Raw genomic sequence first — 25,090 nt, 5'->3', positions numbered from 1 at the left:
TACCTTGCCTCAGTTTCTCCAGCATCACACAGAAATCCGTATTGCAGAAAATCACACGGGTTCAGAACGAATAACTAATGTGTGAATTTTATGACTGTCTAATATTCCTTCTACATGTAATAGCACCATCTTATTAAAATGGTAATTTTGCTCAGGACCAAGAGGGACCCGAAGTACACCAGCACACAGGGAAATGTCACTCCACTCCATCCCTCTCCCTTCCCGGAACTGTGCTCACGAGGAATAAAAGGAAGCCTTCTGGAGCTTGAAAGTAAGGCACTCTACGGAAGCCCATCTTAAAAGGACACATCCGCTCCTTTCACTTCTGCCCAGCCGCCACTTCCAGGGCTTAGGGTCTGAAGTCTACAAAGTCGGCAACGCCATCTCGGGATCGGGCAAAGTTTCCAGTTCACCGGCTTCTTTAGACTGGTAAAAGCCACCCTTCTTCGGTTTCGCTTACAGCCAGCTAGAAGTGTTTTTCCTTCCCCCTGGGAATTGTCATTCACAACCGTGTCATCCCTTCTATACCTAGGGTCTCTTAAACAATTTTTACCAGAACGCAAGATGGCCAAAACCACTTCGGAGGAAGTAGGGCGCCTCCTGAGATCGGCCCGCCCTCTGTTCCTCTTCCGTAACGGAAGTGGCCCGGCCGGCTCACTCTATGGTACCTCCACCCTCCTGGGCATGAATCCGGAAGTAGCCTTCCCGCCCAGATCTCATTCAAACGACTGCTTTCCTGCTCGTATCTGACGCTACTGCCTCTGCCGCTGTCTTCTACTAGGTAGGCGCATTCTCCTTCCACTTACTCTGCCGCTCTCCCTGCTCTCTGGGGGCAGTGGGACTTAGCGAGTTCGTTTTGCCTAAGCTAGGGCAGGTGTGAATGAATATACACGCCTGCCAATTTGCTGGCAGCTTCTTTGCTACCTTTGCTTCCCACTAGTCGGAGGAAGCTGGAGAAAGGGGAAAAGAAAGGAAGAAGTATTGTCGGTGATGCAGGGAGTTGTGGGTCATTGGGTTTTCTTTTTCTGCAGGATCCCCTGCCACAGGGCTACCCCTACCCCGCCCATGCCTCAAGCACTCTTGCTGGTTGGTGGGGATGAACCAAGCGACAATAAGATCATAACTTTAAAACTGGAAGAATCATCAAATCCAACCCAGATTTGCCAGAGAACACACAGCTAGTGTCAGAGCCAAAATAAGTTAACATAAGCTTTTTGTAATTTTCCTTCTATTTACGTGTCAAAGCTGCTTCTCTTTTTCCCAAGAAATAGCACACTTCCAAGCTCTGTTATCCCTGAAGGTCAGTAGAAATGATGTCACATTAAACAAAAAGCTGCCTCTGTCCAGTCCATATACCTCATAGGAACCAGTTTTGAGTCAAGGAAGCCTCAATCAATTCATAATAGAAAAGTTTTCCTTCAATCCCTCATATTTTCAGGATATTGCTCTTTCCTGACATCCATTGTTCTAACAAATAACTTGTGTCAGTTATTAACTGTGATGGGTGAGTTCATGGTTGAGTAAATAGCCTTAAAATTCTGTAGAAAAAAATGCAGCCTTAAAGACTCTCCTCAAATGAGATGTCTGTCAAATATATCTTAAAGATTCGATGACAGATTCTATGACAGATACAACCTGAGTTTCACCATCAAGCCAGGGATAAAAACACCTGAAGAGTTCACCATTGTCAGGAAAGTACATAATCCAAACAGAAGAGTTCTTTATTATCCACAAAAATTTCCAAATATTCTTTTTTTTTTCTTTTTCACCTTACTTTACTGAAGACATTTTCTTTTTAGTTTTGAGTTTCATATTCTTCCTTCCACCTCTCTTCCAACCACTGAGACAGCAGTTTATCAGTTTTTCATGTGAGATCATACATGACATTTTTATATTAGCCATATTATTTTTAAAAGCAAGAAAAGTGAGAAAATTATAAAAATGATCTTGCTTTCAGATGACATTTTACAAATTCTTTTGAGTCCAGAAAGACCTGTATTCTTTCACTTCTAGTACATCTGGGAAAGATATTTTTGAGTCAGTTTCTTCCAGAATTTTGAATTCATGGAGGAAGAGAAAAACTCATCTCATTTGTTTAATGGAGGAAAATTTCCATTTAGGAAAATATCCAAAATATAGAGATTATTTTTTCAAAAGGGTCCACAAATTCTCTGATGCTTCTCTTAAAATTAATTCTTTCATATTGCAGTATGGTTTGTGACTATCATTCAAGTAAAATGTCTCTCTCCATAGTTACAAATAGTTTTAACCATTTCATGCTTTGTCTTTGTGTCCCTCTGGCCCAGCACTATATATTATTTATTAATTGATTTACCTTTTAACTGTGGATGTCTTCCAAGGCTCAGTCCTAGAGCATTTTGTATTTGATGCTGGAAGCAATAGGGAACCCCTGAAGTTTATTGAGTGACATGAGAGTGACATGATCAGACCTAAGGTTTATGAAAATTACTGATGGCTAAATGGAAAATGGACTTAAGACAGGCAGATCCCTTGTTAGGCTATTGGAACAGGCATGAAATGATGAGGGCCTACATCTGAATGGGATAGTGTCAGAGAAGATAGAGGTAAATCTGAGAGATATTACAAAGGTGAAATTGATAGGTCTTGGCAACAGCTAGGATATGGGAGGTGAGAAATAGTGGTGGCAAGAGAGAGGAGTAATTCCTAAGTTGCAAGCCTAATGGACTGGGAAGATGATGTTATCCTCTACAGTAATGGGGAAGTGGTGGCAATAGCAGTTGAAGGTGTAGGAGGGAAGATGAGTGTTGTTTTGGACATGTTTAATTTAAGATGCCTATTGGAGGTCCAGTTTGAAAGGCATTTGCAGATGAGATTGGAGGTCAGCTGAGAGTTTTGGCCAGAATAGGTAGATTTGAGAATCATTGGCGTTATGATAATTAAAGCTAATTCCATGCTCATTAGCATGGAAGCTAATGAGATCACTATATAAAGCAGCATAGAGGAAGAATTAGAGGGAAACCTAGATTAGCATCTTGAGGGAGGCTTGTGTTTGGAGGGAGGGATCTGGAAGAGAATCTAGCAAAAGGGACTATAACTGACAATTTGCCTTTGCTTTTTGTTTGCTTGTCCTTTGTAATTGAAGAAGACCAAAATGATTATCCTGTGGTTTAAGTGCTGTGGACTTCCTATCTGAGCAGAGCTTCTGGGCCTCCAGAAACAAAGTTCCTTCAGTTATTCCTGATCTGTGTTCACACTACCTTCTCTGACACATTTCCTTTCCTGGTGCTCATAGGCTTTTGATTGACTTTTTGTTCTGAAAAAAGGCTCTCCCCATTGTTTCTTTTCATGTTTCTTGATCATTGCTTAATTTAAGGTCCTTTAGGTTAATATGTGGGGCAGATGGGCTTTTCTGTAAGATGTTGCCATCTTAGTTGGAAGTCTTTAATGTTTTGATGGGTTGTATCTTGGATGAATCCAGTACTTTTTATGAACCCTCTAGTGTAATGGAAAGAATGTTTGATTTCTAGTAAAAAAAAAAAAAGCAATTCAAATCTTTATTCTGCCATTTTACGAATACAACCTTGGGCAAGTAACTTAACAGCCTTACACACCTATTCCTCAACTGAAAAATGAGGGACATGAGTAAATGACTTCTCACTTTCCTTCCTACTCTGAATTATTATCTATTAATATCTTTAAGATATTTTTCTTGTTTTTATAGGAGAAAGACTGAGGGAATAGTCATATATATATATATATATATATATATATATATATATATATATATATATATATATATGAAGTCACTGTGATATTTCCTAGGCTTCTAGAATATTAAAGCTGAAGGTACCTTGGAAATTATCTAATTCAACTCTTATATCTTATAGTTAAAGAAACTGGAGCAGAGATTGTTTGACTTGTCCAAAGTCATAGCTAGGTGTCAGCCTTTCTGGGATTAGTACCCAGATTTTTTTAGTTGTAGTGGGATTTTGCCACTTTCTTCAATAGCATCTAATACTAATGTCTACTAGAATAACTAATAGAGTGACAGAGAAACAGATAGACTTAACTAGAATGACTGAATATTTCTTTGGTCATTCTTTGGTCAAGGTCATTTTCACCTAATTCTTTGTTCTTCTCTACAAGCCTTGTTTTTACTTTGGGAGTAGTTCCAGAAGCCAGGAATGTATATGCAGGTAGAGACCCGAACTGGCTCCCTTCTCCATCTGAAGAGGTCTCCTGGTATCCGATCCTGGTCTCTTCTTGTAGGTAAGCCCAGTATATCTGGCTCTGAAATAGGAAAGCCTTTCTCTTCTACTCCCTTCTATTTTCCTTTTCACTACTCAAATAACAAATGAAAAGTTATTTGTTCAGAGCTGTTGCTTCCTAGCTTCTATTTGTAAGCTTTGTGGGAGGAAGGAATAAAACCATCTGATATTAATCTTTTGGTGAGTGATTAGAGACGACCTGTTGTATTAGTTCTAACTAAAGTTTTTTATTTTTGTTTCAGGTATCTTGTCCATTGGCTTGGCAGCTGCATACTACAGTGGAGGTACAGTGGCTCTTGCTATTTTTTATGGATTTGTTTTCTTTGGAATTTTTCACTTTTTGTCCTCTTGATTTTTCATTGAGGTTCTTCTAGCATTTTAATTTTTATCTATGCTGACCTCTTTTGCTTCTTCATTTCCCTAAGGCTGAACTGACAATCAGATCTTTAGTTTAGTCAGGAAATTTTTATTAAACACCTTCTAGGCAGGCTTTCCCAGCTTCTACCTTTAGTTGTTTGTTGTATATCCTGTCAAACTCAAGTGGAAATGGGGGCCATTAATCTGTACATGAAGATTCATATAACCGGCAAATTGACTTTTTTAAAATGTAATTTTATCTATGTTTTATTATGTTTTTACTTGTTTTATTATTCCCATTTATATTTTAATCTGTTTCCAGTCACAACTGGAAGTGCTGTGGGCCTGTGAACATGTGAGCTGTATGCTTGTCATTTCTATTGTACATCATCCATTTTACTTTGCTTACCACCATTGTATTTTGTTTTTCATTAATAACTGTGTGATATCAATTGGTATGGAGATGTTTAAAGATTAATTTTAATTCATCCAGGAGGGATTTAGTGAGTTTATGTATTTTGATGCCCTTCTTCCCCTCTCTTTGACCCACATTTTTAAAGAATTATATGCCTAGTGTTCTGCTGCAAACTGCTTTACATATAACTCAATTTTTGTATGCTTTAAATCTCCTCTTTCCTTGGAATTATTCATGTATCTCTATAAGGAGCCTAAGAATCAGACTTAGGACATTTCTACCCAGAAAATCATAAATTCTTAGAGCTAGAAGGGACTTTAGTTATCATCTATACCAGTTCCAATGATCTTGTGAAGAGAGCCAGCTACACCCAGAGAGAGGACTATTGGAACTGTGTATGTTTTACAACATAGCATTTTCACTCTTTTTGTTGTTATTTGCTTGTCTTTCTCATTTTTTTTCTGGTTTGATTTGATTTTTCTTTGTAGCAAGATAATTGTATAAATATGTATGCATATATTGGATTTGACATATATTTCTTTTTCTTTTATTATAGCTTTTTATATACAAAACATATGCATGGGTAATTTTTCAACATTGACCCTTGCAAAAACTTCTGTTTCAACTTTCCCCCTCCTTCCTTCTACCCCTTCCCCTAGATGGCATAGTCCCATACATGTTAAATAGGTTAAAGTATATGTTTAACATATATTGGACTACTTGCCATTTAGGGGAGGAAGTGGGGGGGGGGATTGGAACACAAGATTTTGCAGGGGTTAATGTTGAAGAGTTATCCATGTATATATTCTGAAAAATATGAAGCTTTAATTAAAAAAAAATCATCCAAGTCCACAATGAAATATAATCACTAAAGCTCAAAGTAAAATTGATAAGAATGGAAAAGATATCATCTATTGTTGCAGTTTGTTTCTCATTCTTGAAGAAGACCATGACATCAGGAAGGTGATGCCATTACATGTGAATGAATTGGATTGAAAGGAGGAAGGGCAAAGTCATCAGCCTCACTTTCTCCTTTGAAGCTATCTGAGTCCAGTTGCAAGACCATCAGGATGACTGGAGATGGCCCTTGGATATCATCTATGTGAAACCACTTCATCCTATACAAAAAGAAATAGGGATTACAAAGGGGAATTGGCTTGTTCATTATTTCACATTAGCAGTGCCAGATCCATGATCTCATCTCTTGGCATATTGTTTTATGTATCCTCTGACCTATCCTCTAAGCTCATCTAGACACTGAAAAGAAGACAAGTACTAACTAAAGAGTTTTTGCCAGGGTAGACAAGCTACTTTATATCTAGATATCCAGTATTCAAAGTAGCTTGTCTGCAGCCTGGGCTTTGAGGTGCTTAGGAATAGGACATTAGTTTTTAAGATCTATGGAAAATTTTTCCTCTTTCCCCCCTCCCACTTTTCCCTTTTCTCCATTGAGTGTAATTGCTGCTCTTGCTCTGTAGGAAGATCCTACAGAGATAATTAGCCTATGGAGTACTGAGAGGAAACTTTTCTGTCTTTCTGGGCTTGTTTGCTTTCAGTTCAGTGTTGGCATTCCCTTTTTGCCTTTCAAAGCTATTTACTCTGGATATTTGCTTTCTAGATAATATAGGCTGGAAATTCTTCTATGTCACAGGGTGTCTGTTTGTGGCGGTGCAGAACTTAGAGGACTGGGAGGTAAGGGCTAAAGTTAGCATCACGGGCTGATGGAAGAATTGGGGTGGGAAGTTCCCCAGGGCAGGAGAAATACCAATCTGTGGATTAAGTGGGAAGGTCATTACTGATTGAGGGACATAATGGAAGATTTCATGAAAGAGGTGATGTTTGAGTGGGTTGTTTTAAAAGTTGGGTAGAAATTTAGCAGTTAAAGAGGGGAACAGAGGGCAGTTCAGGATAAAGACAGTATAAATGCAGTAAGCATTAGGGGACTAGGGAGTAAATTAGTTTGGCTAGAGCACAATCTGTGAAAGAGAGATTATGTTTGAGAGTCCTGTCATTTCTCAAGGATTCTCCTTAATCATTATTACTCTTTTTTTCAATCCCCAGATTAAGGGAATTAGATTTGTAGAAGAACATTTGGTTTTGATAAATCAAGTGTTGGGATGAGTGAAGAAAGGATATTTTTCAAATTTTTTTCTAAATTCCCTCTGAGAAATTTGTTTAATTTTAGAGTAGAAAATCATATCTGACAACAGAAAATCTGCAGTATAGTTGAAGAATTAGGGAGATAGTGTGGCACTGGGAACTGTTAATCATAATCATTAAATAGCAAGGCAACTGTTTGTTTCTGGAGGTTTGAGTGAAATTAGTGTGTCTCCTGAACTCAAGACCTTGTGTGGTAATCTTTTGCTATTTTTTTTTTTTAGGAAGCCCTGTTTGACAAAACTACTGGGAAAGTAATCTTGAAAACATTCAACCTCTACAAGAAAATACTGATGGCTTCTAGGGTATGCCATGAACAAGGTAAGAGTTGTATTGCATATGCTTAAGTATTGCAGTGGATACAAAGGGATCACTTTTGTTTATTAAACAAATATTTTTGATTGGCTAGTCTAGAGTTTTCAAACTGAGCTTTTATTGAACAAGGTAATTGAAAATCCTTAGGCTCATAGATCTAAACCTGGGAAGAAATTCACTTAATATTTTCCCTCTCCCTCTGCCCTTTTTTTGGGAGATGATGAAGGTATGCTCTTATAGTAAGGACTTATCTAAAAGTCACATAAGGAAAAAAATGAAGATTCAAACCCCAATCTTCTGACTCCATGTAAGCTTTTTCTTTTGCACCACATGGTCTTCCATGTTCTTGGGTATTGTGATTTGGCTTGTGAATATAAGGTCTGAAAACTATTCTTTTGCATCAGTATGAATTTTTCTAATCCAGTTTGGCTTTTTATTTTTAGGAGCAAAGTGTAATAGCACTGAAATTGCTTGGATATTGTTAACCCTATAATCAAGTTCAAAACTTGTTTGAAGAAAAAGGAGATTATTAATCTTGAAGTCAGGAATTAATTTTTTCCTGTTCTGTAGGGACCTTCATGGCTCCCTGTAGGCCAGGCACATGGTTTTAAATATTGTCTAGATAAGTAATGTTAAACTATGTTAAAATCATTTTGTCTTGTAAAATAGAAAACCAGCTAAAGGGCATCAGGATCTGGAGGACACTTAATGCCATGTTAAAGCTTCCTTTAGGATTCCTACTGTCTATCAAGAATTTAGAGGCAGGGGGAAGAGAGAGAGATGATATGGCCCACTAGGTTCGTACTGATATTTCAACCCTATGAATTTAAAGAGTGAATGAGAAAGGGAATTCTGCTTTCATAATCACAGTTATCTGATACAAAAGAAACTCTGAGCCTTGCTAGAACTGCTCTTGCTCAGGAAATGTCCTGGTTCCTGGTTGTATGTCACTTTTTGAATGGCTCTGTTTGGGAATAGTTTTTGGCTAACTCATCATAATAGTCGTTCATTTAGGATAATTTTAAGCAGCTTTGTTACATTCATGCACTAAAGCCACCAGCTGGGAACCTTCTTTCCTTGTTTGTACCCATCTAGTAAAGCTGAGCTTGGGTAATCACAAACAGGCAAAATATATGTCGTTGACTATTCTTAGAGACTTTGTCTAAATCACTCATTTTACAGATGAAGAAACAGTCCCAGAGGAGTTAAGTGATTTCCCAAAATTACAAACTTGTAATTTGAACCCAAGTCCTTGGTCTCCAAATGTGATCTTCTTTCTATTATGCCACATGGTACCTTAAGGAGGAAATTAAGACAAACAAAACAAATAAGAAGGCTCTCTTAATTAATATATATGACATTAGAAACCAGAACCAGATTTGCTTTCTTGTAAAAGAGTAAATCAATGGTTCCTAGGAAGGATGTTGCTTTGTCCTTTAATACTATTGTTTTGACTCCATGTTTGGAAGTAGATCAAGCAGAATCCTACTATGTTGATCTGGAAACATATTGAGAAATAAAGGTTGGTCAATATTTCAATAGATCCTGAATTCTTTGTAAATACTGAATTTCTTCAAATCACAGAATCTCATCATGACATTGTTGGAGGAAACTTTAGAGTTTAGCTATCCTTCTTGTCCACAGTTGAAGAAATTGAGCTCACCCTGGGAGGAAAATTGACTTGCCATAAGGCTTTCTATCCAACTCATAAAGATAGGAATGGAATTCAGTGCTACTGATTTTTGTGTTGAGTGAAATATGTTTACATGAAATTTAGGAAAGCCTCAATTCAGAGTTTTAGGCTTTGGAAAAAACACATGACTGTTATCACTGACATCATTTTGTGATGTCTTCTAAGATCTGACATTCTTACATGAGTATTAACTGTTCTTATCTTTTCAGTGGTAGTTGGACTGAATGACATTAAGGATGTGAATGTCATTGAAGAGAAAGTTCGATATTTTGGAAAGGGCTATACAGTGGTACTTCGGTTTGCAACAGGCTTTTCCCATCCTCTTACCCAGAGTGCAGTGATGGGTCATAGGAGGTAAGATAACAATGTCTTGGGAATAGTATGTAGATAGGGGCAAATGGGGAGCTTTACCTACACTGAGAGTGACATTTAAATTATAGATGTATCTATAGCAACTTAGAACCCATTTTATTTTGGATTCTCTTTCAAGTTACTGACATTATGTAATCCATTGTTTCTGGTTCTATTTGGGTCATTAGTGACCACATCCTAATGTCATAGGATTTAGAGTTGGAAGGAACTCTGGATATTTAGTTTCAGCCACCTAATTTTACATATTATACATATTACATATATATTACATATTATAACTAATTGAAGGCCCTTAGAGTGAAAGTGACTTTGGTGAAGGTCACATAGTAAATAATTGAACCAGCCTCTGAATCTAGATTCCTTGACTTTAAATATAATGATCTTTTAAATATACTATACTATTTTGTCTAAAATCATGATGGTTTATATCTAGATTTTGTGGCTATCCCTGAAGCCTGAATCATTTTTTTTCTTCTACTTTGTAAATCATTCTAGTGGGGGTGCCTTTTGGAACCCCTCCCCCTTCCAAGAACAACTTGCCATTTTACAGACAAAATAAATGAAGGCCAACCAGTAGAGACATCTGGATCAAATAGACCAAAATTGGCCTCAGCATGATTTGGTTAGACAATATGCAGCCTTTCATCTGGGCAAAGAAATTGGGAAGGATGACGTGCTTAAGCATCAGCTTTGCATAAGAGCTTGGCACTGTCTATAGTAATAGGAACCTGTATTGTGATAATACTTTCATGACAGAGCATTTGTGAAGCTTTGTTGAAAGCTAAATTAGAGTATAATTACATAATTTCTACTCTAAAGCTGTCATTTTCTTAGATGATTTCAAGTCAAATCATCTTTTTATGTTTCCTCAAACAGCCTTTTGATTCTTTGGGGCCTTTGTTTAAGTGGGCAATAAGGTGTTCTGGGTCAAGAGAGATATTGAAAATGACTGTTCCACTTCATGATTCCTTTTTATTATAAAGTTTTTATTTCTTGAGGCAGGTCCTAACATTAGCTTGTCGTGTTCTTAAAGTTGTCACGTAGTGGAATCTTCATTTGCTCCTGAACTACTCTAAAAAAGAAAGAAATCAATGGGTAGTGGTAATGGTTTTCCTTTGAGGTTTACTTTTGGCTATAACCTTCCTGTCAAATAACTTATAACTTGAAAGAAACTTTTTTATCTTAAAAATTTAACCTCTTAAAAGTCCAGAAGGCTTCATAGTTAGTTTTGACTTATACTGTATTCTCTCTCTTTTCTTATATATGGGAAAACTGAAGCATAAAAAAGCAAAAAAGATAAACTTTTCCAAAGTCACATAGCATTTCCACCCTTAAAGTTTGCCTACTTTCTGAGGGTATTATTTGTGATGATGTTAAACTACACATTAAATCAAGGGAAAATAAGAAAGGGAACAGACTAGAATAAAAGGGAGATGACTTGTTGGAGGGATTGGGGGTAAAGAATAAATCTTTTGCTTCATTTTTCTTGGGCTATTATGTAAAGGATTTGGGGATGGGTCTTATATGGTAAGTAATTTGAATTTTTCCTTTTCCTTCTTCCCATTCTTTATCTTAGTGATGTAGAAGTAATTGCCAAGCTTATCATCAACTTTCTGGAGCTGCGCCAGCCAGAGAGCCCCAAAGACTTGTCCCAGAGCAGTGACAGTGATGTGGATGAACCCAGGCACCAGAACTAAGTCTGACATAGTGGCCTGAGTCACTGAATCTGGCTGCTCTATTCCTCCTGCAGCTTTTGATACTTCTTTCTTTTTTCCTTTCCTCCAGGGCCGCCTGTTTGACTGTATTTGGTTTTTACAGTGATGTGGATTGCTAACAGAGGGATCTATGTTTTGTTTCTGCTTCTCTGGCAAAGCTTCTAGCTCACTAGACTGGGCCTTAAGTTCTGTGGTCATTTGTTGAGTTTGCTCCTTCCTTCTCATTTGTTATGTAGTTATAGAACTTAATGGGACCTTAGGGACTATCCAACTGTCATTTTACAGAAGAGGAACTTGAGGCCGAGAAAGGGGAAGTCATGTTCCTAAAGTCACAGAGTTTAATAAATGGAAGAGCTGGGATATGAATCACATAATATATGTAACTCCATTGTTCTTTCCACTATACCATGTTGCCTTATGCCCTTCTCTCGGGAGTGGGAAATTAAGCTGACATGTCTCCTCAGCCACTGGTCAGTTTTTCTCACATAGAGGACCTGGAGAGATCTGGGCAAGAAGGTTCTTTTGTGATTTTGCTTCAGGGATGATAAGGATGAAGAAATACAAAATGAAGGAAGGGCTTGAGCAGAATGACATTCGGGGAGGAATGTGGATGTCAACCAGTTGGAGTTACTTCTGTTGAGCAGGAATTCCTAATCTGTTGTCCATGAACTCATGGACAGATTTCATGGAACATTTGAACTTAGATGGGGAAGAAAAAATTTACATAGCTATTTTCACCAGTCTCCAACTGAAATTTAGCATTTCCTTCAGTTATGAATTTGAAAAACAACAACAAAAAAACAGTATTGTAAGAAGGGAGTCCATATTGCATATTTCACCATACTGTCAATGAAGTCCATGACACAAAAATGAAGAAGTGGTCTAGAAACATTTGAGCATATTTAAAATCACAATTACAAAAACAGCTGCCTCATTATGGGACCAAGGCAACTGGCAACTTTGGTTGTTAAATATTTAATTGCTTCTGTGAAATTTTAGGGAGCTGATAGCCCCATACTTTCAAGCAGGGACTTAAAGTGGTTATGTGGCCAATTGCTGGTTGGAGGTTCTGTTCTTTGTGGACTTTTTAAATGTTTGTCTCTGGAAATCGTTAAGAAGCCAAGCCTTATTTCAGCTTCCTCAATATTTCTCTACAACTGGGAGCACAAGTGTTTGAATTAAAGGGTCTTGTGAGAGGCCAGAAGTCCCAGCTTTATACCAGCTATAGATAATGAAGTTCTACAAATGAATTGAATAGGCCACTGGAGAAATGAGATCTCTGTGTACCTCCAGTTCTGGTCCCATCTCACTAAAGAGGCTGAAATGAGGATTGGGGGGATGGTAAAGCAGCAGGATATACCCAACTGTAGAATGAGATATGTTTTGGTGTGAAGACTGAGTTAGCACTCTGGATACCTTAGAATCAACCAGAGTCAGGATAAGCAAAAGTTCTTGGTCTTTAGGGGTATAAGTGAAGGGAATGGATATAGGATCTCTGCAACCTTCCTTTTCCACCTCTACCACCCAAGTGACTCTAGCTTGTCTTACTCCACCCCCAATCCTTCCCACAATTCTTTATATATACCAAAAGATTGAACCAGCACAGAATAGTGAGAAGGGCCATTTTCCAAACATATGCTAATAGAGTTGTCCAATCAGTAGTTAGACTTAAGTACTGGGTTGTCCGACCTCAGTGCATCAACCCAAGTTTCAGCCCTTTACATTTTGGAGATTGTGACTAAACTAGAAAGTTTTCCAGCGACCTCAAAGTGTTTTCCTACTTCCTTTGTATTTTGAACAGCAATTGCCCTTTTCTAATAAGCCTGTCTTTCTTCTGTCTATGGTGAACCAAAGGAATAGAGCATAAATTGGAGTTTGCAACATGGCTTGTGAGGGGCCTCCTTAGGCATTCCAGCTCCGTCTTATTGTAAATAAGCCTCATAAATGGGTGATCATGTAGAATCTTTCTTGTTAGATGTATTTCCAAGAGGGCTGTTGGTGGCATGTTTTTAAGTATATTCAAGAGTTCTTGAGTCTCATTTTGAAATCTGTTTTTGCCAGATATGAAATCTGAAGTCAGAGATTTAAAAGTATCTTTCCTTCACCCTTCTTTTATTTTTTTTGACTTCAAGACTACCAGACTTATTATTAATAAGTTTTCAGCCAAAGAAATATTGTCATTCCATAGCAAAAGCCATTTTAGCTGAATAGAAGAGAAATTTCTTTTTGTTAAACCCATGTCAGCATCTAGGAATTCATTCCCTGAGTTATCTTTCTTTTTACTTTCACCATTTTTATTAAGCTATTTGGGGAAACTTAAATGTGGTATAGAATTGTTTGGGTAGTGGGCCCAAGCCCAGAAGAACCAGATGAACTAGGCTGTGGACTGGTAGCTTCTGGGAATATGGCTTATAAAGTTCAGCCCCTAAACTGGTATAAACTCAAACCACACTCAACTGAGACTTGGCCTATTTTCTTGCATGTTGTGATGCCTTGCATGGTCATGTTTTTCCTGATTTGTCTTGGCTTGGAAGAATTGGAGTATCTGCCCTTCAGTTACTTTTTTTGGCTCAGTGCTACATTTTTTTCTTCAGAAAAGGGTATGTATGTTTGTGTGTCAGGACAGATTGATCTAGGACAGGCCAAGTCCTATTTAATGTAAAATGACCTTGCTGTTTACATAGCAGGATAGATACCTTTTGTAATTTGCCTTAGGCTGATTATTTTGAGAAAGGAGTATCTCAGTTGTTGGAATTCTCATTTCCTGCAATTGCCCTCCTGAAGAGTAAAGAAGACCTAGTTTTAACTTACAAATCTGTACTCATCTAGAATTTCTGTAATCTGTTTTTCTTTTTAATCTCAATATCTTAACTCCTCTGGGACTCAGTAGCTAGATGTCTAGTTCTCACAGAAAACAGGGGAGGAATCTTGGAAGTCATCAGACTTCCTTATAAGAATTCTGAAAACCTGGTAGGGTATTGCTTTAATATATTGAATTTTAGTTTCTTATTCACCTCTGTCCTAGTAGTTTCAGCATTGTTTTATGTTTGAGAGTTAGAATTTTGCCAGCTGTCATGTCAACAATCAGCTGCTAAATTTTAACTCCACTAAGTGGGAGAGATTCACTCCCTACTTCATTCTGGATATTCATAGTAGATTTCATATGTGGTAGAGATTAGCTCTAGGACTGAAGAAAATGCATTGGATGTGCTATATACTTAACATTGTTGTTTGCCGTTTGTTCTTTTCTTGAGGAACATGAAGTTCCATGACTTGCGAGTGAATTGGATTTAAGTGAGGGTGGGCTTTGCAAAGTCACCAGCCTCACTTTCTTTTCCACAGTCTTCTAGCTCCAGTGGTAAGACATAGATCAGATTCAAGAGGAATAGCCACAGATGCCGTGAAATGAAGCACCTTCTATTCCCCTAACCTGAAAGACAGATCATGTATATTGAAGATTGAGTTTAGGTAGCTCCATCACAAATCTATGTTATATAAAGTTATATAAAGAAATCATTACATGTGTGACACTGAGAATTATTCTGTGGCTACAGTGAACCATATATTTTATATATGTTCTCTAGTCATAAGGTACAACAAAAACAAGAATATCAGGCCAATTACTGCTGAAATAGCTGAAGTCAATTTTTTAAAAATAATTGAACAGCAATTTACATTTTCTAGTTAATCAAAATGGGTAAGTGAAATTCCAAAAATATCTTGAAAGTTCTTTTTAGTTCTTTAATTCACAAAAGTTAATCTTTTTGCACAGTCATGTGAAATCTTTTCTATTTACCTTTAGGCTCACTTGGTAATTGGCAGTGGCAGGGTTAGATAGTAAGAGAAAGGCAAGGAACTTTTAAAAAAAATCCACAATCTGAATAATTGGGCCCTAAATAATTGAGACTTGACAGTGACTTTCTTGATACAAGAATCCCTAGTTCAGATCAATAGCATGGGCTCTGCCATTCTATCTTGGTGAACCGGATCCTGACATTGACCCTGTAAGTTATAAATTGATTTATCTAGAAATACTGTGGTAGTTTACCTGCTCCTGAAGCTTTCCTTATCTAAGGCTGAAGGCTGATGGTTATTTCGGGAACTTTTAGAATACATTTCTTGAATAGATTTCTAATTTTCCTGTAAGGCATGTAGGAAAATCACAGGAATTACCTCATACCTCCTCAGGACCCCCTGCCTCTGGGACCCCCTCCTTCCTCTGATTAGAGGGTGGGAGGTGGACTTCTGGGAGTTCTCCCCAGATTCTCCAATTTCAGGAGGACACTCAGGGTATTTTCCTTGTCATTTTCCACCTACCTGCTTTCCTAGGTAGGAGAAAATGAAATCAACCTAGAAACTTATACCTTCTCAGATAATCTCCTGTCCCAGCTGCATGATAATATTGTGCCAAGCTATTCCCTTCTCCCACTTTTTGCTTTTTTATGTGTAATCTCCACCATTAGACTGTGAGCTCTTTGAGGGCAGGGATAGTCTTATGTCTTTCTTTGTATCCTGTTCTTGGCATGATGCCTGGTGCATTATAAATGTGTTTAATAAATGTTTATTGACTGATTTTGAATTACCCTTTTCAATCATAGGCTATTTCTGTATGACTATTGTAGTTATACTTCCTTAACCTTCATTAATTTTTTCAGTTAAGCAGATGGTATCTTGTTGCTATTGAAACATGAAAGGATTTATACTTGACTAGGTGTTCTTTTTTTGAAAATGACCAAAAACTAAGATTGATGTTAACATTCTCATGCCATTCAGTGAAATTCAAATTGTGTGTGTAGCTGCGGGGAGTAGTAGAGTTCCTTTTTGTTCTTAGTCTTCTTCCAGGTGATAACAGAAACTCTATGGGTAGCTTTGGAGTTGGCTTTTTTGTTTCTAAAGCAATTATGTCGCCAGTAGAATTAAAACTAATAAGCTTGTGGAAGTCTACTGGCTCTATTTCAGGAATCATCATCATTTTTTTTTAAATACTTTTTATTGCCAGAACCCATGTCAGGGTAATTTTTTACAACATTATCCCTTGCACTCACTTCTGTTCCGATTTTTCCCCTCCCTCCCTCCACCCCCTCCCCCAGATGGCAAGTAGTCCTATACATGTTAAAGAGGTTACAGTATATCTTAGAAACAATATATGTATGCAGAACCAAACAGTTCTCTTGTTGCTCAGGGAGAATTGGATTCAGAAGGTAAAAATAACCCGGGAGGAAAAACAAAAATGCAAGCAGTTTACATTCATTTCCTAGTGTTCTTTCTTTGGGTGTAGCTGCTTCTGTCCATCCTTGATCAATTGAAACTGAGTTAGATCTTCTCTTTGTCAAAGAAATCCACTTCCATCAGAATACATCCTCATACAGTATTGTTATTGAGGTATATAATGATCTCCTGGTTCTGCTTATTTCACTCAGCATCAGTTCATGTAAGTCTTGCCAATCCTCTCTGTATTCATCCTGTTGGTCATTTCTTACAGAACAACAATATTCCATAACATTCATATACCACAATTTACTCAACCATTCTCCAATTGATGGGCATCCATTCATTTTCAAGCTTTTAGCCATTACAAACAGGGCTACCACAAACATTTTGGGACATACAGGTCCCTTTCCCTTCTTTAGTATCTCTTTGGGGTATAAGCCCAGTAGAAACACTGCTGGATCAAAGAGTATGCACTGTTGGATAACTTTTTGGGCATAGTTCCAAATTGCTCTCCAAAATGGCTGGATGTGTTCACAATTCCACCAACAATGTATCAGTGTCCCTGTTTTCCCACTATCCCCTCCACGTTATCTTTCCCTGTCATTCTAGCCAATCTGACAGGTGTGTAGTGGTATCTCAGAGTTGCCTTAATTTGGATTTCTCTGATTAATAATGATTTGGAGCATATTTTCATATGGCTAGGAATAGTTTTCATTTCTTCATTTGAGAATTGTCTGTTCATATCCTTTGACCATTTATCAATTGGAGAATGGCTATTCATCATTTTTGATTGGAGAGAAAAGGTAGAGTATATTTAAAAAGCCAATTTTTCCACTGTGTTTATAAAGGAAATCACCAGCTTGCCCACCAAAAACCATTCATTCATTCTGAGAAGTCCCAAATCTGGGTTTGTCTCTGTTTCCATTTCTTACAAATTATTTTCCTCACTTAACTGGGCTTCCATTCAAACATTCTCAAAGTCTAACTTAGGCACCCATCTTAAAAAATTATTGTTTCTTGTTTCTTAAGTTTCCTCAAATTTTCTTCCCTGGATACATTTTCATCAAATCACAGAATTTCTTCAGTTTCTAGTTCATTATGTTACCTGAACAGGAATCCTTTCTACAAGATTTCTTGAGAGATGTAGTCTTCTCTTTGGAAATCTAGGGGAGCAAGCAAACTAAACTGTAAACAGCCGATTTCATATTTTGAGTTCTTTGTCAGGAAGGTTTTCTTTATCTTGAGGTAATATCTACATTTATGCAGCTTCCACCTATTGTTCTAATTCTGCCTCCTGGAAACAAGAATAAGCCCTGCATGTCTTTTAAATACTCAACAGTAATTATCATGGCTCCCTTAAGTTTTCGTCAGACTAAATATCCCTGTTTCCCACAAATACCTATATAGTATATATTGCCTTCAGTCTTCTCAATATTCTTGATTACATCTCTGTGAAGGCATTACTGCTTGCCAATTCCTTATTTAAAATGGTGTACAGAACTGCACACAATATTCCCTATGTGATCACTTTAGTGCCCCTGTCAAGAACCTATTGTAACTCACTACTGCCCTTTAAAACGGACCATTACAACTTCTAAGGTGTCAAACCAAAATCTGTAGCAGAATGGGAATGGGTAGTAGTTTTTCAATAATGGTAGTAAAAATGTAGTGGCAAGTCATCCATTCTTATTTTGTGATTTTTGCAGTCAATTTGAGCTAATTAAGAACTATTCCTTTTTTAGTTTAGCATTACTTGTGGTGTTTTACTTCTTTATAATATAAGATGGTTCTCTCTGGGAGCAAGTTTCCTTGGGGAGGTTCTCTAGAGGCAGCCTTAGTTTCAGTTAAAAGTAATAATCACCCAAATGCAGCCAGATGTTAAAAGTTTAGATCTTTTATTGTCTCCAATATAGCCCGGTTGGTTTTTCTGAGGCCTGTCTTTCTGCTTGGTTCTAAGAGCTTATTGCAGCTTTGTCCTTTGCTTCTGCCTCTGCTTTCTTCAGCCTCCAGCCAGCACCAAGGTGGAAGATGCAATGAATCTTTCTTGCCTCAGAGAGAGGGCTTGTGGGCTTCTTCCCAGAGTGCTCTTCTCTGACCCCTCGCAATGTTGGAAGTCCTTCACCTGAAGCTAAGAGCCTCTTTTATATATGATCTCCCAAAGGTTAACTCCTCCTTCTGGAGTCAGGGCTTAAGGGAGGTGTGAATTTGGATATCTCATACTAAACCCTAAAATCTCCCAAACCTGTGAACTCCAATGAGTACTTAAATACTTCTTGTTTATATGAGCTTTCTAAAGGTGTGAACACAAGCATTGTTTCTATCAGTATCAGCAATTTGTCACCTTGTAAGGATTGATACAGTGCTTATTGGTTCACACCTTAAGGTGTGAACCAATAAGCACTGTATCAATTCCATTGAGTTAACACCAGGATTCTGACATCTCCCTTGAGTTTTCATCTCGTTTCAAGTTGAGTTGACACTAGGATTCCAACAATTACTAATTTAGTTCCAACAGCTGAACAGGAATTTCCTTTCTAGCATCCCTAACCAGTGGTACTCATCTAGCTGTCTTATACTGGAAGACCTTTAGTAATGAAAGACCCTACTCGAGAGAGCCTATAATGCTTTTGTAAAGTTCTAATTGCTGGGAAATCTTTTGGATCTAGCCAAAATTTGCCCCTGCTATTTCTAATTCACTGTTTCTAATTCAAAATTATTTTCCTACTGTTTTCTCAAGGCTCAACGTCCAGAGTTCCTTTAATCAGTTTTCACATGACATGCGTTTAGTTTCCTCACCATCTGTATCATTTTTTTAAGGGACCTCCCTCCCTCCCCCCCTTCCCCCGCCAAATTAAATCTTATATAATTTACAATTTTGCAGAGTCTGAGAGCATCACTCAAGGAAAAAATCTTAACTACAAATTTTGGACTCTGTCTAAACTCGTAGAGGACAAAATTTTAAATTTGTATTGCATCAGTGCAGAACAGTAGTATGGAAATAGTAGTTTCTGCCTAGTTGTACCTTGATTATAACACTGCCACCAAAGTCCTAAGAACTTAGGAACTATGGGGCTTCAATATAAATATGAATACCAGGATCTAGCCTAGGACCAAGCTACAGTTTAGATGAGAAGGGGATGCTTTGGCTCATGGGACTGGTCATTTTTTATTCCTGTCCATGATCCAGCTGTAGTTTTAACAAGCTGCTGCACTGAAGATGATCCTGAACATCAAGAGGATGGAAGAGAAAAAAAGTCTTAAGAGTAATTTCTAGGAATAAGAGTGCTTATTCTATTACATTAAGAGCAGTGGGTGGAGTAAGTTTTTTTTTTTTTAATGTGTTGTCTGTTATTGGTAATAACTATAACATATATTTTCTTTTACTTCTTCAAATTCCCTCTATTGATTATAGTTTTTATTGTGCTGATGTGTTATAAAGAATATATTTAAACTTTCTGCATTTGTTTTTATAAAGGTTGCCATATGTAGTGGAGTAATACTCTTTTTTACTATCATTTATAATAACCAGACATCTGTCACATTTGATTTTTCTATTTCTTTTCAGAATCTTTCTTGTTTATCTTTTTGTTAGATTTGTCTAGGGTGAAAAGGGACACACTGAGGTCCTCTAATATTTTAGTTTGTTATCTATTTCATTCTGTAGTTCAACTATTTTTTTTCTTTCAAGTATTTAAATGTTATGCTATTTTTTGTGCATGTATTTCAGCAATTTATAATACCTTCAAGCATAATGTAATTTCTCTGGTTATCTTTTTTGCTTTTTAAATCTTAGTGTCTTTTTACTGATGCCTTTTGGAAACTTATGACTGCCACCCCTAATTTTTTGGATTCAGCTGTAGCATAATAAATTCTGCTTCATCTTCTCATGGTAATGGCTTTTACCTCATTGTATCTTTTCAGATTTTGTCCTAGAATCAGATTTTTCAATCAAACCCCCAGGAACTCTCTCAACCCTGGCCTTCCCTCAGTAAGTGACTGGCCTTGGCCATCTGTAAAAATCTCCACTGGGTTAGCAGTAGGTAAGCCTTCCACATAAGATGGGCCACTTCCATGTCAAAAACGTTAAGATTGAGCTGCTATTGCTGCATCCAGATCTTGCAACAGCTGCTGTAGCTTCTGGATGGTGGGATATGTGTTTTCTTCCAGCCACTCCTCTACTGCATCTGGGTAGAAAATTCTTTCAAGTGCTGCCTGCAACTCCTGGATGACAGCATTCCATCTGGTTAGGAGGCTGAAGAGAAATAGAAAAAGTTGACTTAGTTTGACATGTGAGTCCTCATTAAAAAGTTGAAATACTACGGGAAGTCAATCTTTTAAAAGGAAATTAAGAAAGTGAGAAGCACTTGGAGCTATTAATGTCTAATACAGTGATGTAAAAATAAATGAATTCATTTAAAGAGTCTTATCTGGTCTTTGAATTTAAATTTTGTATCAAAAAATTATTTTATTTCAAAGCTATTTTTAGCACAGAGATTTAAAATCTAGCTATTTTAGAAAAAATGATAGATGAAGAGTACTGAGTCTGGCAAAAGAGCTGGTACTACTACCTGATGGCATCTGGTTGGATGTACTGGATCATAACTGGGTGAATCATTTTCCTCTTGCGGTGATAAGAGCTGAACCAGCCTGTCACATACCTGTAAATAAATGCATTGGGACTGTACTCAGTAGTCAGGGGTGCATGTAGCTATGCAGTACTTCCTATTATTTGGCTTATCCTGAGGCATTAGTTTTGTAAGGCCTCTGACACGATTGAAAAATCTGGCAGAGGCTGCTTCATTCGTCTTATGTTTTGTTACCCAAATAGACTGTATGGTGAAGGAAGAAAACAATTAATTTCTTTGGAATTGTTCTATACTTGTTAATAACCAACCTGTTTTGATGATTTCAGAGAGGCCTGGAGAGACTTACATCGATTACTTGATGCTAAGGTGAAATGAGCAGAACCAGATCATTATACCAGGCAACATCAAAACCATATGATCAATTCTGATGGATGTGGTTCTCTTCAACAATGAGTTAATTCAAACCACTTCCAATTGTCCAGTAATAAAGAAAGCCATCTACACCCCAGAGAGGATTATGGGAACTGAGTGTGGACCACAACATATCATTTTCACATTTTCTATTACTGTTTGCTTGCATTTTCATTTTCCTTCTCAGTTTTTTTTTCTTTCTAGAATCTGATTTTTCTTGTGCAGCAAGATAACTGTATATGTAAAAATATATTGGATTTAACATATTTAACATATATTAGACTACCTGCCATCTAGGAGAGAGGATGAAGGAAAGAAGGGGAAAATTTGGAACAGAAGGTTTTTCAAGGGTCAATGTTGAAAAAATTACCCATGCATATGTTTTGTAAATAAAAAGATATAATAAAAATAAATAAATAAATAAATAACCTGTTTCTTTCTAGCAGTTCATCCACAGAATGCCTTAGGTGAAAGCTGACCTGAGTGACCAGGGAGAAGACATCACTGCCAGGGAAAGTCCCAGAGCTTTCACTAGTCAGAGAGAAAGTCTTCATCAGTTTCAGAACTATCAAAAGTTTAGGCCTCATAAGAATGAAATTAGAAGGAACTGGTGGTTTTACCTCATAAAATTGTTGATTTCCAAATTTGACATCCCTAAGTATTTCTCCACTATTTTTTTTACGTTGTCAGTATAACCTCCTGAAAAAGAAGCATTTTCTTTCATTTATTCATTTTTCTGGGGCAATTGGGGTTAAGTGACTTGCCCAGAGTCATACAACTACGAAGTGTTAAATGTCTGAGGCCAGATTTGAGCTCAGGTCCCACCTGAGTTCAGGGCTTATGCTTTATCCACTTTGCCACCTAGCTGCCCCAAAAAATGCATTTTCTTTAGTAAAAGGAGAAAAGTGAAACAGAGAGGTAAGGGAGAATATCTTATACAAGTATATGCAGAAAAAACATCTATTTTAAAAGAACTTATTCTAGTTTATTGGCCTGGTTGGGAAAGCTGTGAATTCATTGCTTAGCAAAAGCCTTTGGAGAATTTATTAGGGGTAATTTTCCAATCAGGCAATTCCTCTTCCCAAGCCTGTATTTTTTCCCCTATAAGAAAATTATCTTGCTATTTCAAGGCCCTTTTCTCTAGGGCTATTTCCTATAAATGGAATTTATTTTAGTTTCTTGAACTACAGGCTTTCAAAGTTCAGGCCTATTGACTAATCCAGTCTAGTGACATACATTGAACATGGTAATGAGATTTTTTTCTCCTCCCTTTGAAAGACAGCATGGTTGTTTAGCATTAATGAAACTCTCCCACAATCTTATCCCAAAACAGGCAGATTTTCTTATTTAGAATAACTCCATGAAGAATTCAAGGTAGTGGGGTAGCATATATTTCTTGTGTGAAAAGGGAAGGTTAAGGTATGTGTGGAGAGCACTCCAATATGGCAGTAGCACACACACTTGATCCCTGTATTCCTGGGAAGAAAAAAAAAAGGATTCTAGGGAAAATAAAGGAGAGTAATATATACTGTACCGTGTTTGAGTGCCTGCAGACATACTGCTAGGGATGGAATTCCCACAGGAAGCAGCTCACAGAGAACAGAGAAGTGATCATATCTGGAATCCACAAAAGGAAGAAATATTTATTTTTAATACCATGAGAGAATTACATGATCAATCTTACTTTTTTCCCCTTTGCTCAAAATATGATCTCATTCTGTGTATATTTAACTATGGTCAGCCCCTTTAAGATGATTAAATTCTTAGATATTTTGATAGCTTGATTTTTTTTTGCTCTGCCTACCATTATAGTCCCTTTTCTGGGGTCACCCCTTTCCCCCATCCTATTCTGAGCCTGCTACACATATCACCATCAGCCTTTTTTTTTTTTAACTTCTTGGTGAACTTTTTATTTCTAACTTCCCGATTCCTTAATAATACCCCGTAGCAGCTGCTTCAATCCTTTGTTTATCAGTAGTAGGTAATTATTCTTTTCTTGAAAAAATTAAACTCAACTCCAAATACCTTACTTTGCCTTAAAATATTTATTATTCATTCTTCCTTTTATTTTTTCCTTTCAGAGAAGTAAGGTCTTCCTTTCCAAATTTAACTACTCTATGACCTTGATCCCCTCCTATTCCTTCCCTCCTTAGGAAAAGTGGCCCTGTTAATTATTCTGTAAGGTCTCTCTACATTCTGCCTCTCCATTAGCTTTCTGTCTGCTAACCAATATTTTCAGATTTCTTCTATCTTAGGGAAAAACAACATGACTTTAAGATGCTACCATATGGTCACCTTTCTTTCCAAACCAAAGTTCTGGAAGAACTGATCTTTGCTCTGACATTTTCTGAGTCTTCCTCAATCCTCTGACTCCTCTCTACTGAAATTGCTCTAGAGTTTTCAGGCCTTCTCCTTAACCTATTTATGGCATTATACCCCTCACTACTTTTCCCCTTTTGAAACTGCTTCCTATCTGAAACAATTTTCACTCTCCTGATCCTTTTATTTCTGTTCTCCACCCCCCACTCCCCCTCCAAGTCTTCCTTCTTGCAAAGGGCAGTTAGGTTGGCACAGTGGATAAAGAGCTGGGCCTAACTAAAGTCCGGAAGACTTGAATTCAGATCCTGCCTTAGACACTAGCTGTGTGACCCTGAGTAAGTCACTAAACTACTGATCTCAGTTTCATCATCTGGAAAATGAGCTAAGGAAAGAAATATTTCATTATCTTTGCCAAGAAAACCTCAACTGGGGTCACAAGGAATCAGACATAACTGAACAACCACCAAAATCTCTTCTTGAAGCTTATCTATGCAAATTCAAAGTTCCCATCTACTCCTTGTCCTAGATATACTTTCACTCATTTCCCTTGACTGGGGTCTGGTCAAGGTGATGGAGATGGAATACTCCTTGCTTGTTATCACTAGGTAAATTCTCCTCCTTTGAGGTATACATAATTTACATCTTCCATCCAGTCAAAATCTTGGTAGTTATCTATAGACTTCTAGGAGACTCCCCTTTCTTCTTTTTAATGAATTCAGTACCTAGCTCATAATCTTTCTCTTTTCCCCAATCCTGTTTTCATACTATGTATTTTCAACATACATATTGATACTTCCTTAGACACCCTTAACCTCTCAGCTTTTTAGTTTATTCATTTCCCATTAACAACTCCTCATTGACGTACTTTTACAGCTTGCTATAACCTACAAATTTATCATTTCCGTGTTAATGAACTCTGAAATTCCCTTATCTGATCACTCTACTGGCTTTCTACCTCTCTCTCTCTGCCTTTCCATTCCAAATTCTACTGTTCATCACATCTTGACTTCCAAATCTTTGATCCCTCAGTTCTTTTGTAGGCCATCTCCATTGCACTAGCCATTCTTTTCTCCTTTTCTCAGATCCAGTTCAATTCAACAATGTTCTTTTAAATCCCTTGCCCCTCGCATTATATTGCTGATTGTGCCCTATTGAGCCTTAATCATATATCACTTCCATCATCTGCTTACTCGCTGCTTGTAAACATATCCTGCTGACCAAAGATTGAGAAAATCATGAAACTGTTTTGACTGGGCCCACTATAGATTTGTTATATATTCTTAAAAGGG

General features: G+C 37.3%; 2 protein-coding genes across 7 annotated transcripts in view; one reads left to right on the top strand and one right to left on the bottom strand.

Annotated features, from left to right (window-relative positions):
• Positions 1-307: 307 nt before the first annotated feature.
• Positions 308-21,437, top strand: LOC100913798 (cytochrome b-245 chaperone 1). Of its 3 annotated transcripts, XM_031968474.1 has the most exons (8): positions 308-781; positions 4,129-4,251; positions 4,493-4,534; positions 6,641-6,714; positions 7,404-7,500; positions 9,397-9,541; positions 20,407-20,473; positions 21,398-21,437. In XM_031968474.1, exons 2-8 carry the CDS (start codon positions 4,167-4,169, stop codon positions 21,428-21,430), a joined length of 543 nt encoding a protein of 180 aa, XP_031824334.1. In that variant the 5' UTR covers positions 308-781; positions 4,129-4,166; the 3' UTR covers positions 21,431-21,437. The 3 variants fall into 3 exon arrangements, with proteins under 3 accessions (XP_031824334.1, XP_031824332.1, XP_031824333.1); XM_031968472.1 differs by lacking the exon at positions 21,398-21,437 and having other exon boundaries at positions 311-781; positions 20,407-20,551; XM_031968473.1 differs by lacking the exons at positions 20,407-20,473; positions 21,398-21,437 and adding an exon at positions 11,136-12,042 and having other exon boundaries at positions 315-781.
• Positions 19,784-25,090, bottom strand: part of HEXD (hexosaminidase D) — a 39,627-nt gene continuing 34,320 nt past the window's right edge. For 3 of the 4 annotated variants that reach the window (XM_023503979.2, XM_023503980.2, XM_023503982.2), the window contains 5 exons: positions 23,017-23,099; positions 22,103-22,181; positions 21,912-22,013; positions 21,051-21,143; positions 19,784-20,737 (listed from right to left, as the gene is read on the bottom strand). In XM_023503979.2, the coding sequence (XP_023359747.1) occupies positions 20,569-20,737; positions 21,051-21,143; positions 21,912-22,013; positions 22,103-22,181; positions 23,017-23,099 (526 nt within the window). In that variant the 3' untranslated portion in view covers positions 19,784-20,568. The remainder of the gene's footprint in view (positions 20,738-21,050; positions 21,144-21,911; positions 22,014-22,102; positions 22,182-23,016; positions 23,100-25,090) is intronic. The other variant, XM_031968443.1, reaches the window with a different exon arrangement.

The sequence above is a fragment of the Sarcophilus harrisii genome, chromosome 4 (assembly GCF_902635505.1).
Source record: "Sarcophilus harrisii chromosome 4, mSarHar1.11, whole genome shotgun sequence".
NCBI classification, from domain to species: Eukaryota; Metazoa; Chordata; class Mammalia; order Dasyuromorphia; family Dasyuridae; genus Sarcophilus; species Sarcophilus harrisii.
This window is presented reverse-complemented; position numbering and strand designations above follow the sequence as displayed.

Coding starts and splice junctions, on each gene's coding strand:
- LOC100913798 (XM_031968472.1), top strand. CDS start 4,167: ATGTATATGCAGGTAGAGACCCGAACTGGCTCCCTTCTCCATCTGAAG. Junction 4,535..6,640: donor AGCTGCATACTACAGTGGAG/GTACAGTGGCTC, acceptor TTTGCTTTCTAG/ATAATATAGGCTGGAAATTC. Junction 7,501..9,396: donor TAGGGTATGCCATGAACAAG/GTAAGAGTTGTA, acceptor TTATCTTTTCAG/TGGTAGTTGGACTGAATGAC.